The 15771-nt window shown below is 42.8% G+C and overlaps 1 protein-coding gene across 1 annotated transcript in view; it reads right to left on the bottom strand.

Moving 5' to 3' along the window:
* The window catches only part of LOC108719704 (protein cordon-bleu), a 191311-nt gene that overhangs the window by 84204 nt on the left and 91336 nt on the right, over window positions 1-15771 (bottom strand). Inside the window, exon 5 of the mRNA XM_041567681.1 lies at window positions 3272-3451. Within this exon, the coding sequence (XP_041423615.1) occupies window positions 3272-3451 (180 nt within the window). The remainder of the gene's footprint in view (window positions 1-3271; window positions 3452-15771) is intronic.

A 15771-nucleotide genomic window follows, 5' to 3' on the forward strand; every position in this document is an offset into this window, starting at 1 on the left:
CAAAGTTAGTGAATCGGCCCCTTACTGTATTTATTTTCAATACTGGTGGGAAAACTGGTGCTAAAGTCTGGGCTGTTGTTTCATATAAATGTATCAGTAAATCAGTATTCTAGTTGTTGCAATAAACATTCAATCAAGCAGGAATGCGGATTTCCAAATCAACATTTCATTTCTGTGTGCAAGTATATTTATTAGTAACAAAGTTACTTTTGTTGATAAATCAAACAAGCACTCATATTAGTATTCACAACGGTATACTACCTGTATGTATGTGCTTAAAAAACAATAATGTTTTTTTTCCTAAATGTAAAAATGCAATCCAATTGCAGCATCCAAAAAAAAGTATTTATACTGTAAATATATATATATATATATATATATATATATAAAATCACAGAAGCTGTCTTGTTTTCAGATATATTGGTTGAAACAAATAACGCGGTCAAACAACATAAAACATAGTAGTGATTGCACTACTGTGAGTTTGAAAGAATTCCCTGGACATTAAGAAAATGCAGTTAAATGAGAAAAAAGTCAGAGAGACAGAAACAAAAGGATGGAAATAGAAGAAAGTGGAGATTAGGTGAATCTTCTGAAATGTAACTATCACATGGGAATAGTCTGTTCAGAAGTTCTTGTCATGTGAAGGGAATGATGCATAGGGATCTAGCGAACTGCCGATTTGGTGTTCGCGAACGCCGTTCGCGAACACCGGCAAAAAATGCGAACGTTCGCGAACAGTTCGCGAACTTCGAACACCCGCTAAAATCGTTCGATTCGAACGATCGAAGGATTTTAATCGTTCGATCGAAGGATTTTCATTCGAATCGAACGATCGAAGCCATTCGATCGAATGATTTTCATTCGATCGAATGCTTACAATCGTTCGAACGAATGGAAATCGTTCGATTTTTAGCGGTCGAAGGAATTCGAATGGTCGAATGGTCGAACGATCGAACGCGAACTCAAAATGCGAACGTTCCCAAACGTTCGCGAACATTCGGCAGACGCGAACGGCCGAAGTTCGCGCGAACTAGTTCGCGGGCGAACAGTTCGCTACATCCCTAATGATGCACAGCAATAAACTAAAGAGAACAGAAAAAGAGACATGAGTGAGCTTAACTGGAAAGGTCAGATCAGGCCAGCACTACCACCCAGGCAAAAACCCTATGCAATCAAAATCAAACAAACGGATCAATCTCACACAGACATGCAAGAAAGGAAGAGATGGTCAGAACTGTGTTATATATCTTAAGCAAGAAGCACAATGAAGCTGGGTGCAACATGAACTGCTGCAAAATTCAGTCTTAGCAACTGGAAAGAAAATCTAACAGAGAGAAAGGATATCATAAGATGTTTTGTCCTGTGGCTTTCCACAACAATCACAGGATTGTGGCTATAGTAACAGTACATGTTGTTCTTATCCTAAAGCCAGAATAGCCATTGTTACAAGAATAACATACAGATGTCTAAGCCTCATGCACTCTTTAGCTAGTGCTATATAAATCAGCACAACTTAGAAAATACCTGCTATATTTCACCCATGAGCTTCAGATAGCCTGTCGGCTTCTCTATATGGCTGGCAAGATTTCTGTACTCTTTCCATAAAAAAAAGTTTTTTCATACTAAGGCTTATAGTATACAGTCATGTGAAAAAGTTTGGGAACCCCTCTCAGCCTGCATAATAATTGACACCCCTTTCAACAAAAAAAGATAACAGTGGTATGTGTTTCATTTCCCAAGAACATCTGCAAAAATATTCGCAATGTGAAAAGTTCTGCTTTTGTGCAAACACATTTTCCTTTACGCTTATTTAATATAGCTTTTGTGAACCCGGAAACTGTTTAGCGACCTCTTCCGCCAGTGCACAGTGATGTAATAAAACATCTTACAGAAAAAGTTGTTATGTTTGCTCCAGAAGATTACAACATCTTCAAGCACTTCTTAAAAGGAGCAATGACAGTGCAGTCTAGTTATGCCACTGGAAAAGGGGCTTGGATCGCTCTGGGAATCTTCTTACTGCTACAGGAAAACAGTCAATACTACTCTGTGCTTCTATACTATAATTTTGTATTGTCATTCACACATTCATTTGCAGAAACTACTTTTACAGGCCCATCAACCAGAAAGATCCAAAACTGGCAAAGCCATTTCACATAGTTCACTGTTTAATCAGTGTGTAATTTTTAAACAATTCTCTTTTTACACAGATCATAGCTTGAGCCTAATGTTAAACATCCATTGCTAATGCCATTTAAATGTTTTTTAAGTGTGTTTTAGGTATGGAGCTTCAGAATAGGGAAAACTCCATGTCCCAGGCATACCAAATCATTGATCCCATTTGTAACATGAATATGTACACATTTGCCATTGTACCACATTCCTTCAGGTAATAAGTAATACATAGGGGCCGATTCATCAATAGTCGAATATCGAGGGTTAATTAACCCTCGATATTCGACTGGGAACTAAAATCGTTCGACTTCGAATATCGAAGTCGAACGATTTTGCGCAAATCCTGCGATCGATCGATCGAAGGATTAAATCCTTCGAATCGAACGATTCGAAGGATTTGAATCCAACGATCGAAGGAAAATCCTTCGATCAAAAAATCACAGGCAAGCCTATGGGGACCTTCCCCATAGGCTAACATTGACTTCGGTAGGTTTTATCTACCGAAGTAGGTGGTCGAAGTATTTTTTTAAAGAGACAGTACTTCGATTATCGAATGGTCGAATAGTCGAACGATTTTTACTTCGAATCGCTCGAATCGTTCGAATTCGAACGAATTTAACCAATTCGATGGTCGAAGTACCCAAAAAATACTTCGAAATTCGACGTTTTTTACATTCGAATTATTCACTCGAATTTTGTAAATCTGCCCCATAATGTTTCATTTCAAGAGAACAAAAGTATACATGGAGAAATAAACAATTCTGATTTTAAGAAAGGAAGCAAAATTAAATAAAGAAAATTAACCCCACTTAAAAGAGCATAAAGGGTTAAACTGTAAAGAAAAGAAATTAAAGTGCCCAAAAATAAGGTTTGTCATTAAAGAGGTCATTTAAAGATCACTTCAATTCTTGTGGTAAGTGTTCATAGATGCCACTGTGTTATCTACAATATATATATAATAGTGATCTTTTAATAACCCCAGTATGAACTGTGTGAGGGATAGATAAATGGTCAAACAGACCATAGTGGAAAGGTAGCTGATATGAAAGTGAAAGTGGAACTGATAGGAGTAGATATGGTTTGACTTTAAACCTACGTTTTGCAGGTACAGGCACAAACTTGGGAAGTTCTGTTACAACTACTCCATTTTCAATGTCAGGCGTGTCCAGATTACCATAATCAGAAGGTGGGTAAGGTGGGGGTGAGGGAATCACTAAAGCAGGTGGACTTCGTGGGGTGCCTCTTGGGGGCTTTTGTGGAACCTGTCGTCCATTACCTATGTAAAGAGTAATACACGGGTTATTTATTTTTTATGTTAAATTTGCACACCAAATACTCGCCTGCTTTAATCACATGGACATGTAGCCCCAGAAAACCCTATAGAGATGTAATTATGGGTCAAGTTGTTTAATTCAAATAATTAAATTTCAGGTTCATCCACAGACTTCAGATGTGTTTTCCCATGGTGTGTACCATGAAATATGTTTTCCTCCGCGAACTGACCCATAAGGCCACATTCATCTCCAAAAACATATCTTAGGATTTATTGCATGAAAACTCAATAGAAGTCTATGGGGATATTTGGAATTGATTTATTGTAGGAATCCTGTGTTTCTCATGGAGTTGAATCTAAAAAGTCATCAAAGTTACTGTATATATTGCTTAGTTGTTTGATCCTTGTGTATTTTATGAATGGTAGAAATGAAAAACTACAGCTATATTAAGGGACAAAGATATTAAAATTCCCGATGTCATTTGAATTCTAGTTTTAAGAACTCAAATATTCAATATCTACCGTCAAAATAAATCATGAAAAATCAAATAAATCAAATGAAACCTGGTGAGTTTCCGTAAAAGTCAAAGGAAGGTGTATTTAACCTTTAAGATAATTTATTTTTTAAGATTATTATACGGTGATATTTTAAAAACCATACTGTAAATGATTGAAATAATGCATTTTTTGTTTTTGTTTCCACAACCTAATATGATCAAGATTTTCCAAATCAAATACCTTTGTAATAATGTTAGCAACCATGAAAACATTGGTTGTTCCATGATCAAGTTTAGAAAAAACTCAAATTAAAAAAATAATAAATCAGCCTAAAAGCATTACAAATATTTTGATTTTTTGTGTTTTTTATCATGGACAGGATTTAATTTTAGATACAATTCAATTAGATGTAAAAACATGTAAAAACTCTATTAAGGTCTATAGGGAAAAAACTGGAACTAAATTTGGAGAAAAGGTTTTTCTTCTTGAATCGAATCTCATCCAACATGAGTTTTCATGTGATAAACCATGAGATCACTTTTTCTCACTGATTTCAATTTGGCCCCAAATATTTTTTTTGTGATAAAAACAAAATGATTAAGCAAAGTCCTTTATTTTCATGCAACCTTTGTTATGGTGTAAGTTTCAATGTATTCAGGTAAAGAAAAATAACATTTGCATAAGCAATCTGTAAATGTACAGATTGCCCAATTCATGCAAAAATTGTATTAAACTAATTTCTTTTTACTAAAATTGCTTAGACTTTTCTCTTTTAACGCCATTTATAATTTTTTTTACTCCTGCTTTATAGTCCCATAGCTTCTGTAGCAATGCCTCTGTCCAACTTCTCTTAAGATCTGTGTCAGACCGGGGCAGGGGGGGGGCAACAAAAAACTATACACCACAGGGGAAAAAATTTTTCCTCCTCTCTTCACTCACATTCTTTATTCTTTTAGGCTCTTTTATTCACATACTCTCATCTATCCCTCCCTCTCTTTTTTCTCTGTTCTCATAAAGACATTGCATTGTTTAGGCTAAATGTTTGGGTGAAAAGGAGGGCCTGGTTACCCAGTCTGGCCCCCTGGCTGAAATTTGTGGGTAACCCATTGCACATGTGAAATTGTGGGTCACCTTCCTCACAAATACAATTCAGTTGCCTTCCATTTTGCATGTGTTACACCACAGCAGCCCTGCCTTCCTACAGTATCTGAAAATCCTAACTCCTGTTTTGACCATCTGGGTACCATGCTGCTCTTTATTCATTATATAATAGTTCCTTATTCCTGGGAAATGCAAACACCAAACACAATTTGTATCCATCTGAAATGGAAGCAAAACAGGTTGCCTATCATGACTGATTATCACCTTAAAGCACAATCTTATTTATAGATACAATATGTTTGAACACAGACCATTTCTATTTATTGTGATATGAAGTAAAAATAGAGGGAAAGATGATAGCTGTAAAGACCTTTTCACACTGTAGGACATATTAATACTATTTTGTAGTATGAACAGATAATTTACTACAGAATTCCTCACAGAACTCCACAGTTTTTTGCATTTGTATACAAATTAGTAATTTGTGGTGAACTGACAGTTACGTTTTTGAAAAATATTCTCCTACATGGGTTATTTACTTACCATACCACTGTATGCAAAGTGCAATTTCAAGCACAATTGTGATGTCTATTACCCACAATGCATAATTCCAGTGTTACTGCAGGTGCCAAGGGGAAATGTACCTTCTGTAATTGCAGGCAAAGCATTAAAATGGCAGAATTTGCAGTTTGGACACAGTTGTTGCTACCATTTCCAGCATTTGGGGTGTTGTGTGCATCTAATTTTTTTGCCACATATGCACTGAATCGATTGATGTTGGCTGCGGTTGGAACCCTGGCACTACTGCCTGGTTTGGAGGTGATGGTATATAGAAGATAAATCAGGAATGACAAAACAGATAAATAATTTTTTTTGGAGAATTTTTTTTTTTTAATCCTGGTTTTAGGCAAACAGAATAATATAAACATTTCCATAACGTAAATACTCCACATAAACAAGTCTACAAAATATAAGAAATTTGCATTTAAACTCTGTTACAGAATAGAGGCAACTACAAATATAAATTATTTCTATCTTATATTGATTGCTAAGTGTCAGATTTATGAAGTATAGGACCTGCTGTTATTTTGGAATGGAAACACTACATCTGCTTACAAAGCTATAGATAATAGTTCAGCTAAGGATAGCCTGGATAATGTGAGTAGTGAGTTGTATCCTGCTGACTCTTTTTTGAGTTCAGTAGGAAGGAGGAGGTATTCTACTTAACAGCTGTATATTAGGTAAAGATTTGGGAAGTCTTTAAAAATGTACTTGTCTCTGAAATTGTTTATAACCATGGCAAAAATAACTGATTCATTTTTATCATACCCCGAGAATTCAGATCAAGATAGCACAGTAGCAATTCTATGTATAAATACCCCAGAACTCATAGCAGGATGGCACAGGGATTATTTCATGTATAAATACCCCCAGAATTCAGATCAAGATAGCACAGTAGCAATTCTATGTATAAATACCCCCAGAACTCATAGCAGGATGGCACAGGAATTATTTCAAGTATAAATACTCCAGAACTCATAGTAGGATGGCACAGGGATTATTTCATGTATAAATACCCCCAGAATTCAGATCAAGATAGCACAGTAGCAATTCTGTGTATAAATACCCCCAGAACTCATAGCAGGATGGCACAGGAAATATTTCATGTATAAATACTCCAGAACTCATAGTAGGATGGCACAGGGATTATTTAATGTATAAATACCCCCAGAATTCAGATCAAGATAGCACAGTAGCAATTCTATGTATAAATACCCCCAGAACTCATAGCAGGATGGCACAGAAATTATTTCAAGTATAAATACTCCAGAACTCATAGTAGGATGGCACAGGGATTATTTCATGTATCAATACCCCCAGAATTCAAGCAGGATAACACAAAGTTAGTTTGATGGTTTGTGCATGTTTGATCATTTTATTGAGCTGATACAGATATAAAAATAGTCTGCCCCTTTATCAGCATGTTGGAATGTGTGGGATTAATGGGCACTTCTGGTCTATCCTGATAGAATCCTGAAACATAGATCAAAAACATGTGGCAGATTTTAGGTTACTATGTACTGAGGAAAAACAAAAACAAAGCACTCGCTGAACTAGAACTCCCCAAACCCCCCCCCCAACAGTCCAGATTGTGGCTGGTACCTGCGCAGCAATAAAAAGTGTCAGCGATCCCTCTCCCCAGCTCCCTTCTCCTGTCTATAGCCTTAACCTCCCACCCCTATATGCCTACTGAGCAGTAGCTCTTCCCAGGACCTCACATGCTGACCTGATGAATTACGATGCAGAGCAGCAGGCAGTTATCTCTCTCCCTGAGACGAGTCATGTGGCTGTGAGGAGCCGTGACATCTCCAACTTTATTCAGTGCACAGTCCAGCCAGCCCAGCAAAGCTGCGGAGGGAGGGGGCAGGCAATCATCATCATTTATCATCATCATCATTTATTTATATAGCGCTGTCAAGATACGCAGTGCTTTACTGCAGTTATAGCAAACAGGGAATAAATGGTGGCTAACAGACAAGGATTACAGAGTACAATGGGGTTTACAAACTAAAAGGTTAGGGTACAATTGAGACATTAGGATTATATAAACACTTTGTCATTTTTGATACAGCAATGATTAATTAAGGTACAACGAATAGGCCTCTTTAAACAGATGGGTCTTTAAGGAGCGCTTGAAAGTTTGGAAGGAAGGAGAAAGTCTGACAGCTTGTGGCAGAGAGTTCCAGAGAAAAGCAGAAGCCCGAGAGAAGTCTTGTAGACGAGAATGGGCAGAAGTGACCAGAGGAGAAGTGAGGCGAAGATCAGAAGCAGAGCGTAGGTTTTGTGAAGGAGTGTATTTGGAGATTAGAGATGAAATATAGGGAGGGGTTTCATTATTAAGGGCCTTGAATGTGAGTGTAAGTAATTTGAATTTGATTCTAGAAGAGATTGGGAGCCAGTGAAGGGACATACAAATGGGAGCAGCTGATGTTGAGCGGCGAGCTAGATGAATGAGTCTAGCGGCCGCGTTTAGAACAGATTGGAGTTGTGAAAGGTGACTTGTTGGAATACCTGTGAGGAGTAAGTTGCAGTAATCAAGGCGGGAGATGATGAGAGACTGAATCAGTGTTTTAGTTGATTCTGAACTGAGATAGGGTCGTATTCGAGCAATGTTGCGCAGTTGAATACGGCAAGATTTTGCAAGTGTTTGAATGTGTGGTGAAAAAGACAGATGAGAGTCTAAGATAACTCCTAGGCAGCGTGCCTGTGTGGTGGAATGAAAGGTGGTGTTGTTTACGGTGAGTGATATCTGAGGGACAGGGGAAGATCTTGGAGGAAATATGATGAGTTCTGTTTTAGAAAGGTTCAGTTTCAGGTGGCGCTGTGACATCCAGGAGGAGACAGCAGAAAGACAGTCTGTGACTTGGGAAAGGACAGAATTAGAAAGATCAGGAGTAGACAAGTAGAGTTGGGTGTCATCAGCATAAAGGTGATACTGAAGTCCAAATGACTGAATGAGTTTTCCTAGTGAAGTTGTATAGAGCGAGAACAGCAGGGGGCCAAGAACAGAGCCTTGAGGAACTCCAACAGAGAGTGGGAAAGTAGTAGAAGTAGAGTTAGAGAAGGAAACTTTAAAGGAACGGTCAGACAGATAAGATGTAAACCATGAAAGAGCAGTGTCCCGAATGCCAGCTGAGTGTAGAATGTCAAGGAGGAGTGTGTGGTCAACTGTGTCAAAGGCTGCAGAGAGATCTAGTAGAATTAGAATGGAATAATGACCTTTAGACTTTGCCAATAGAAGATCATTGGTTACTTTGGTGAGGGCAGTTTCAGTCGAGTGTGATGGGCGGAAGCCAGATTGCAAGGGGTCGAGGAGGGAGTTGTGAGTGAGATGCTGGATCAGGCGTTTATAAACAAGCCTTTCTAGTAATTTGGAGGCGAATGGAAGAAGGGAGACCGGTCGATAGTTAGTGGGAGAGCTGGGATCAAGGGAAGGTTTTTTGAGGATAGGAGTGATTAGTGCTTGTTTGTATAATGATGGAAAGGTACCAGTAGAGAGTGAAAGATTGAATAGGTGGGTAAGTGCAGGAGAGAGTGTATCAGAGATTGGGTGGAGAAGGCGAGAGGGTATGGGGTCAAGGGAGCAGGTGGTGGGTTTTGAGCTGGCTAGAAGTTTGCTGACTTCCTCTAGAGTTGCAGGGGTGAAGGAGTGCAAAGTAGATGTGAGTGGACTGCACGTTGGTCTGAGATTGTTGTCGGACGGTATGCTCAGCCTAATGAGATCGATTTTTTCATTAAAGAAATGAGCAAGGTCTTGGGCAGTAACATTAATAGGTGGAGGAGGTGGAGGGGGGCATAGGAGTGAGTTAAATGTGGTAAACAGCTGCTGTGGTTTGGAGGACATAGTAGATATTAGATAAGAGAAGTATTGTTCTTTGGCTAATGATAGAGCTCGGTTATAGCAAGAGAGCATGAATTTGAAGTGGATGAAATCAGGATCAGGATGAAATCAGGCAATGTCACTGCCATGGAGCAGCTAGACTCAGCAGCAGAGTCTCTCTCTCCATATTGCTCAGTCCCCACCAGCGACGTGACCAGCATTAGCTGGGCCGCATGGATCTCCATCCCGGGCCCCTAAAACCAGGTGGGTGGGCCCTAGCCTAGGGCGACTTGTTGTGTGGGTAATCCGGCAGTGCTCAGGAAGCAGGCCCCATTGGGCCCCCTGTACCTCCGGGCCCCCACGTGACTGCAGGGTCTGCTTCCTCAGTAGTTACGCCACTGCGGAGAAGGATCTAGGGGTATTTGTGAATAACATGTTGTCTATTTCCGGGCAGTGTCATTCTGTGTCTACTAAAGCAAATAAAGTGCTGCCTTGCATAAAAAAGGGCATAAACTGAAGGGATGAAAACAATTTTATTTCAGTTTTGTACTCCAGTCCTTAAGAAGGATATTAATTAGCTGAAGGGTAGAAACATGCAACTAAACTGGTTAAGGGATGGAAAAATTTAATTATGAGAGTAGATTGTCATGGTTGGCGTTGTTCTATCTGGAAAAAAAGAGGGCATTATAGAAAGTTAGCGTGATATAAAGCAGTGTTCATGGTTCTTCACAGTGAGGGCAGTGAGGTTGTGGAATGCACTGCTGGATGATGTGATGGCTGATTCTGTTAATGCTTTTAAGAGGGGCTTGGATGATATCTTGAACAAGCACAATATCCAAGGCGATAGTGATACTAAAATCTACAATTAATATAGATATTTGTATAATGTATATAGTTTATTTGAGTGTATGGAGACGTCTGTGTGTCTGAGTATGTATGTATGGATGCTGGGTTTCAATTGGGGGGGCTAAACTTGACAGAATTTAGTCTTTTATCAGCCCAAATTAACTATGTAACTATAGTGTCACGAATGCCGCCCGGAGCAGTTCCAGGAGCTGCGGTCGGCACGTCTATCCCTTCCGACGTCGCTCCCAAAATGGTGACGCCCATGGCCGCCACGTGGGTAGCGGCGCCGGTGCAAACACGCCAGCGCATAGACGCCAGCGTCAGGACGTCGGTGACGTCACAAAGGCGCCAAATTCAAAATAAAAATGCGACCTAGACGCCAGAATGGCGCCCAAGTATAGGAATACTTTCCCTAAGTGTATCCTGGGTTCCCTGTGAGCTACTATTGCTAATCTTGTTCCTGATTATTATCTTGACCCTTTGCCTGGACTTTGGACTTTGCTGTTATCTGCCTGCCCGTGAACTCTTGCCTGGATTCTGACTACTCTTTGGATTAACCCTTTGGACACGGCGACCCTGCTCCCTCAAGAGGGCTTCCTCCTCAATCCTGACTACCTCCCTGGAGGGAGTTCCCGGCTCCCTGCCATTATACTTGGGCCATGGATCCTACTGAGGAAGCTACGCCTGATGTCGGACGAGCGCTCCGCGGACTGGCATCCCGCATGGAGGAATATGAAGCCCAGCAGTACCGCATAGGGCAGGCACTCGATACCCTTCTCTCTCGAGTGCCTCCAGCGCCTCCTGCTTCCCAAGCTGCTGTAAATCCGCCCATTGCGGTCGTCTCGTCTACCACAGGTTTCTCGTCTGGTGAGCCTCGTATTCCGCCTCCCCCTCGCTTCAGTGGGGACCCACAGGCCTGCAGAGGTTTCGCTACACAGTGCCAGATCCAGTTCGAGTTTCAACCCTCGCATTTCCCCAATGAACATTCCAAGGTGGGCTATGTGATGTCTCGTTTGGTGGGCAAACCGCTTGAGTGGGCAACATCTCTTTGGGAGAAGAATTCTCCACTGACTTTTGATGCCAAGGCTTTTCTTCAAGCATTTCGTACTGTGTTTGATGCCCCGGGTCAGGTCACTAATGCCCCGTCTCGTCTTCTGCAACTCCGGCAGGGGAACCGCAGTGTCAGTGACTATGCTATTGACTTTAGAACTTTGATGGCTGAGACTTCCTGGAATGACGATGCCTATAAGGCCGTATTCTATCAAGGTTTGTCTATTCGCATTAAAGATGATCTTGTCTCCAGGGAGTTCCCTGATCTGCTGGAAGATCTGATTGCACTATCCATTAAGGTGGACACTCGTCTCAGAGAGCATTAAGTAGAGAGGGAGCGTTGTAAAAGATTTCAACCCTTGTTGGCACCCTGCTTCCAGAGACCTCTCTTGCATACTCCAGCTACTCAAGCTTCTACTTCTCCTCCGGAGGAACCGATGCAAGTTGGAAGGGCTCGTCTCTCCGAACAAGAAAGACTCCGTAGACGAATGGCTGGCCTATGTCTGTATTGTGGCGGACAGTCTCATTTTGCGAACTCTTGTCCGGTGAAGCCCACGAGTTCTGTTCCCCGAGGTATATCTAGGGTAACTCATGTAGGGGGCACTACTCCGAAGTCTCAAGAGAACACTCACAGGTTTCTCCTTCCTTTACAGATTCGTCTAGCCACTAAGACCATTGTCGGCTCAGCTTTCATTGACTCTGGAGCTGCTGGGAACTTCATGGACGCTCTTTTTGCCAAACACATGGAGGTTCCCTTATTCCCATTGTCCACTCCTCTTCGTGTCACTGCCATTGACGACAGACCCTTGGAGGCTGAATTTATCTCTACAACGACTGGGGAATTGCCTGTGCAGGTTGGGACGCTGCATAAAGAAAGACTATCGTTCCTAATTTCCTGCCCATCCGTTCCTGACGTTTTGGGTCTCCCTTGGCTGCACCTGCATAATCCCACCATTGATTGGTCCGCAGGACAGATTTCCCGTTGGAGCCCATTTTGCCAGCAGCACTGTCTTCCTGCTGAACCCCTCCAGAGGGTAAATATCTCTATGTCTGATCTGAAGACTCTACCCTCCTTTTACAGGGAATTCTCTGATGTATTCTGTAAGAAGTCCGCAGAATTCCTTCCTCCACATCGACCATACGATTGTCCTATCTATCTCCTGCCAGGAACCATGCCCCCTAGGGGTCGCACCTATCCTCTTTCTCCGGCTGAGACTTCCACTATGAAAGACTATATTCAGGAAAATCTCCAGAGGGGGTTTATCCGCCCCTCTACAGGTTTCTTCTTCGTGGAAAAGAAGGATGGAGGCCTACGTCCTTGCATTGACTACCGGGGCCTTAATAAGATCACTGTTAAAAACCGGTACCCCTTGCCTCTGATTGCTGAACTCTTTGACCAATTGAAAGGGGCTAAGATTTTCACTAAATTAGATCTCCGTGGGGCGTACAACCTCATCCGCATCCGTGACAGGGACGAATGGAAGACGGCATTCAACACTCGGGATGGGCACTATGAATATCTCGTGATGCCCTTTGGCCTCTGTAATGCCCCCGCTGTCTTTCAAGAGCTCGTGAATGACATCTTCCAGGATCTCTTGGGAAAGTCTGTGGTCGTGTACCTGGATGACATCCTGATCTTCTCGAAAGACCTTGTATCTCATCGCTCCCAGGTGAAAGAAGTACTCTCTCGTTTGAGGAAGAACTCTCTCTTCGCCAAGTTGGAGAAATGTGTCTTTGAGGTGTCTAAGATTCCTTTCTTGGGTTATATCATCTCCCCAGAAGGTTTCGAGATGGATCCCGTTAAGGTGTCAGCAATCCAAGAGTGGCCCCTTCCCTTGAGCACCAAGGCTATTCAAAGGTTCATCGGATTTGCCAACTACTACCGGCAATTCATCAGGGGGTTCTCATCCCGTATTGCACCTATCCTTACTCTCATCCGAAAAGGGGGTAATCCCAGGTCCTGGCCTCCAGTTGCTGTAGAAGCTTTTCAGTCCCTAAAGGACGCATTTTCTTCTGCCCCAGTCCTCCGTCATCCGGATCCTAAGTTACCCTTTTGCATTGAGGTGGATGCATCTGAAGTAGGTGCTGGGGCTATTCTATCCCAGAGACATTCTGCCGATGGGAAATTGCACCCCTGTGCCTTTTTCTCCAGAAAGTTTTCTCCTGCAGAACAGAATTACGATGTAGGGAATCGAGAACTTCTGGCAGTCAAGCTTGCTCTCGAAGAGTGGTGTCACCTCCTAGAGGGTTCTTCAATTCCGGTCACGATTTATACTGATCATAAGAACTTGGAGTTCATACATTCTCTCAAGAGACTGAATCCTCGTTAGGCCAGGTGGGCCCTGTTCTTCTGCCGCTTTAACTTTGTTCTGACCTATCGTCCTGGCTCCAAGAATCGGAAGGCCGATGCGCTCTCCAGAAGTTTCACTCCTGGTGATTGTCTACCAGAAAGACTTGAACCTATTATTCCCCCCACCAAGATTATTGCATCTCTGTTTCCCCAATTTGCCGAACAAATCTTGGCTGGACAGTCTTCTGCTCCTCCGGATACCCTTATTGGGATGGCTTCTGTTCCCTCAGAGTTACGACTTCCTATTCTTCAATAAACCCACTGCTCCAAGCAAGCAGGACACCCTGGTCCTGAAAAAACTCTTGAACTCCTTAGACGTTTAGTTTGGTGGCCGACTATTCGTAAAGATGTCAAAGACTTTGTTGCTGCCTGTACCGTTTGTGCCACATCCAAACCTAGCCATTCTCGCCCCAGTGGGTTATTACTACCATTGCCTATTCCCTCTCGTCCATGGACTCATTTAGCAATGGACTTCATTGTTGAACTTCCCCCCTCTAGTGGAAACACTGTGATCTGGGTTGTGATTGTCCGCTTTAGCAAGATGGCCCATTTCATTCCCCTGCGGAAGCTTCCCTCTGCTGTGGAGTTGTCTCAGCTCTTCATGCAGTATATTTTCCGTCTGCATGGTTTTCCTGTGGAAGTTGTCTCTGACAGAGGTTCCCAGTTTACAGCTAAATTTTGGCGTTCCCTGTGCAAAGTTCTGGGTATTACTCTCCAGTTTTCCTCCGCTTATCATCCTCAGACTAATGGGGCAGCTGAATGTGTGAACCAAGCCCTGGAGCAGTTCTTGAGGAACCATGTGTCCCTTTACCAAGATGATTGGTCTGATCTCCTCCCGTGGGCGGAATTCGCTCATAACAATGCCTGCCACACTTCCACTGGAAGGTCTCCGTTCATGTCGGTGTATGGTCAGCATCCTCAAGCCTTCCCCCAGGACTTTGTGTTGTCTGACGTCCCGGCTGCTGATGACCATGCAGCCCACATGTCTGCTATTTGGGCTGCAACCAAGTCGAACTTGGAGAAGAGCGCTCTGGTTCATAAGACGTTTGCAGATCGTAGACGTAGACCCTCTCCTCCCTACAAGGTTGGTGATAAAGTCTGTCTTCCAGGAACATTCGCTTGAAGGTGCCATCTCCTAAGTTGGGTCCAAAGTTTGTGGGTCCATTCTCCATCTCGGAGGTGATCAATCCTGTGGCTGTCAGACTTCAGCTTCCCCCTGAGATGCGAATTCCCAACATGTTTCATGTCTCTTTGGTGAAACCCGCTACCTCCAACCGCTTTTCTGTGAACCAGTCTCCTCCTCCTACTATCTCTGTGGATGGTCAACAAGAATATGAGGTGGAAAAGATCCTTGACTCCAGAATTTCCAGGGAGTCTCTCCAGTACCTCATCAAGTGGAAGGGCTTTGGCCCTGAAGAATGCTCCTGGGAAGGACACTCTGGTGTGCACGCTCCTCGTCTGGTGAGGGATTTCCACTCTAAGTTTCCCCAGAAGCCCAGTCTTGGTGGTCCAGTGGCCCCCCGTGGGGGGGTACTATCACGAACGCTGCCCGGAGCAGTTCCAGGAGCTCCGGGCGGCGCGTCTATCCCTTTCCAACGTCGCTCCCAAAATGGCGGCGCCGGCGCAAGCACGCCAGCGCATTGACGCCAGCGTCAGGACGTCGGTGACGTCACAAAGGCGCCAAATTCAAAATAAAAACGCGACCTAGACGCCAGAATGGCGCCCAAGTATAGGAATACTTTCCCTAAGTGTATCCTGGGTTCCCTGTGAGCTACTATTGCTAATCTTGTTCCTGATTATTATCTTGACCCTTTGCCTGGACTTTGGACTTTGCTGTTATCTGCCTGCCCGTGAACTCTTGCCTGGATTCTGACTACTCTTTGGATTAACCCTTTGGACACAGCGACCCTGCTCCCTCAAGAGGGCTTCCTCCTCGATCCTGACTACCTCCCTGGAGGGAGCTCCCGGCTCCCTGACATATAGATACCAATAAACTATATATACCAATAATGTATTTTATTGCTGGTATGTGTATAGTAAGCTTAAGACATGGATCAGTGGTGCACTGGGGGGGAAGAAGTGTGGAACCCACAGGTG

This window comes from Xenopus laevis, chromosome 6S (genome assembly GCF_017654675.1).
Source record: "Xenopus laevis strain J_2021 chromosome 6S, Xenopus_laevis_v10.1, whole genome shotgun sequence".
NCBI classification, from domain to species: Eukaryota; Metazoa; Chordata; class Amphibia; order Anura; family Pipidae; genus Xenopus; species Xenopus laevis.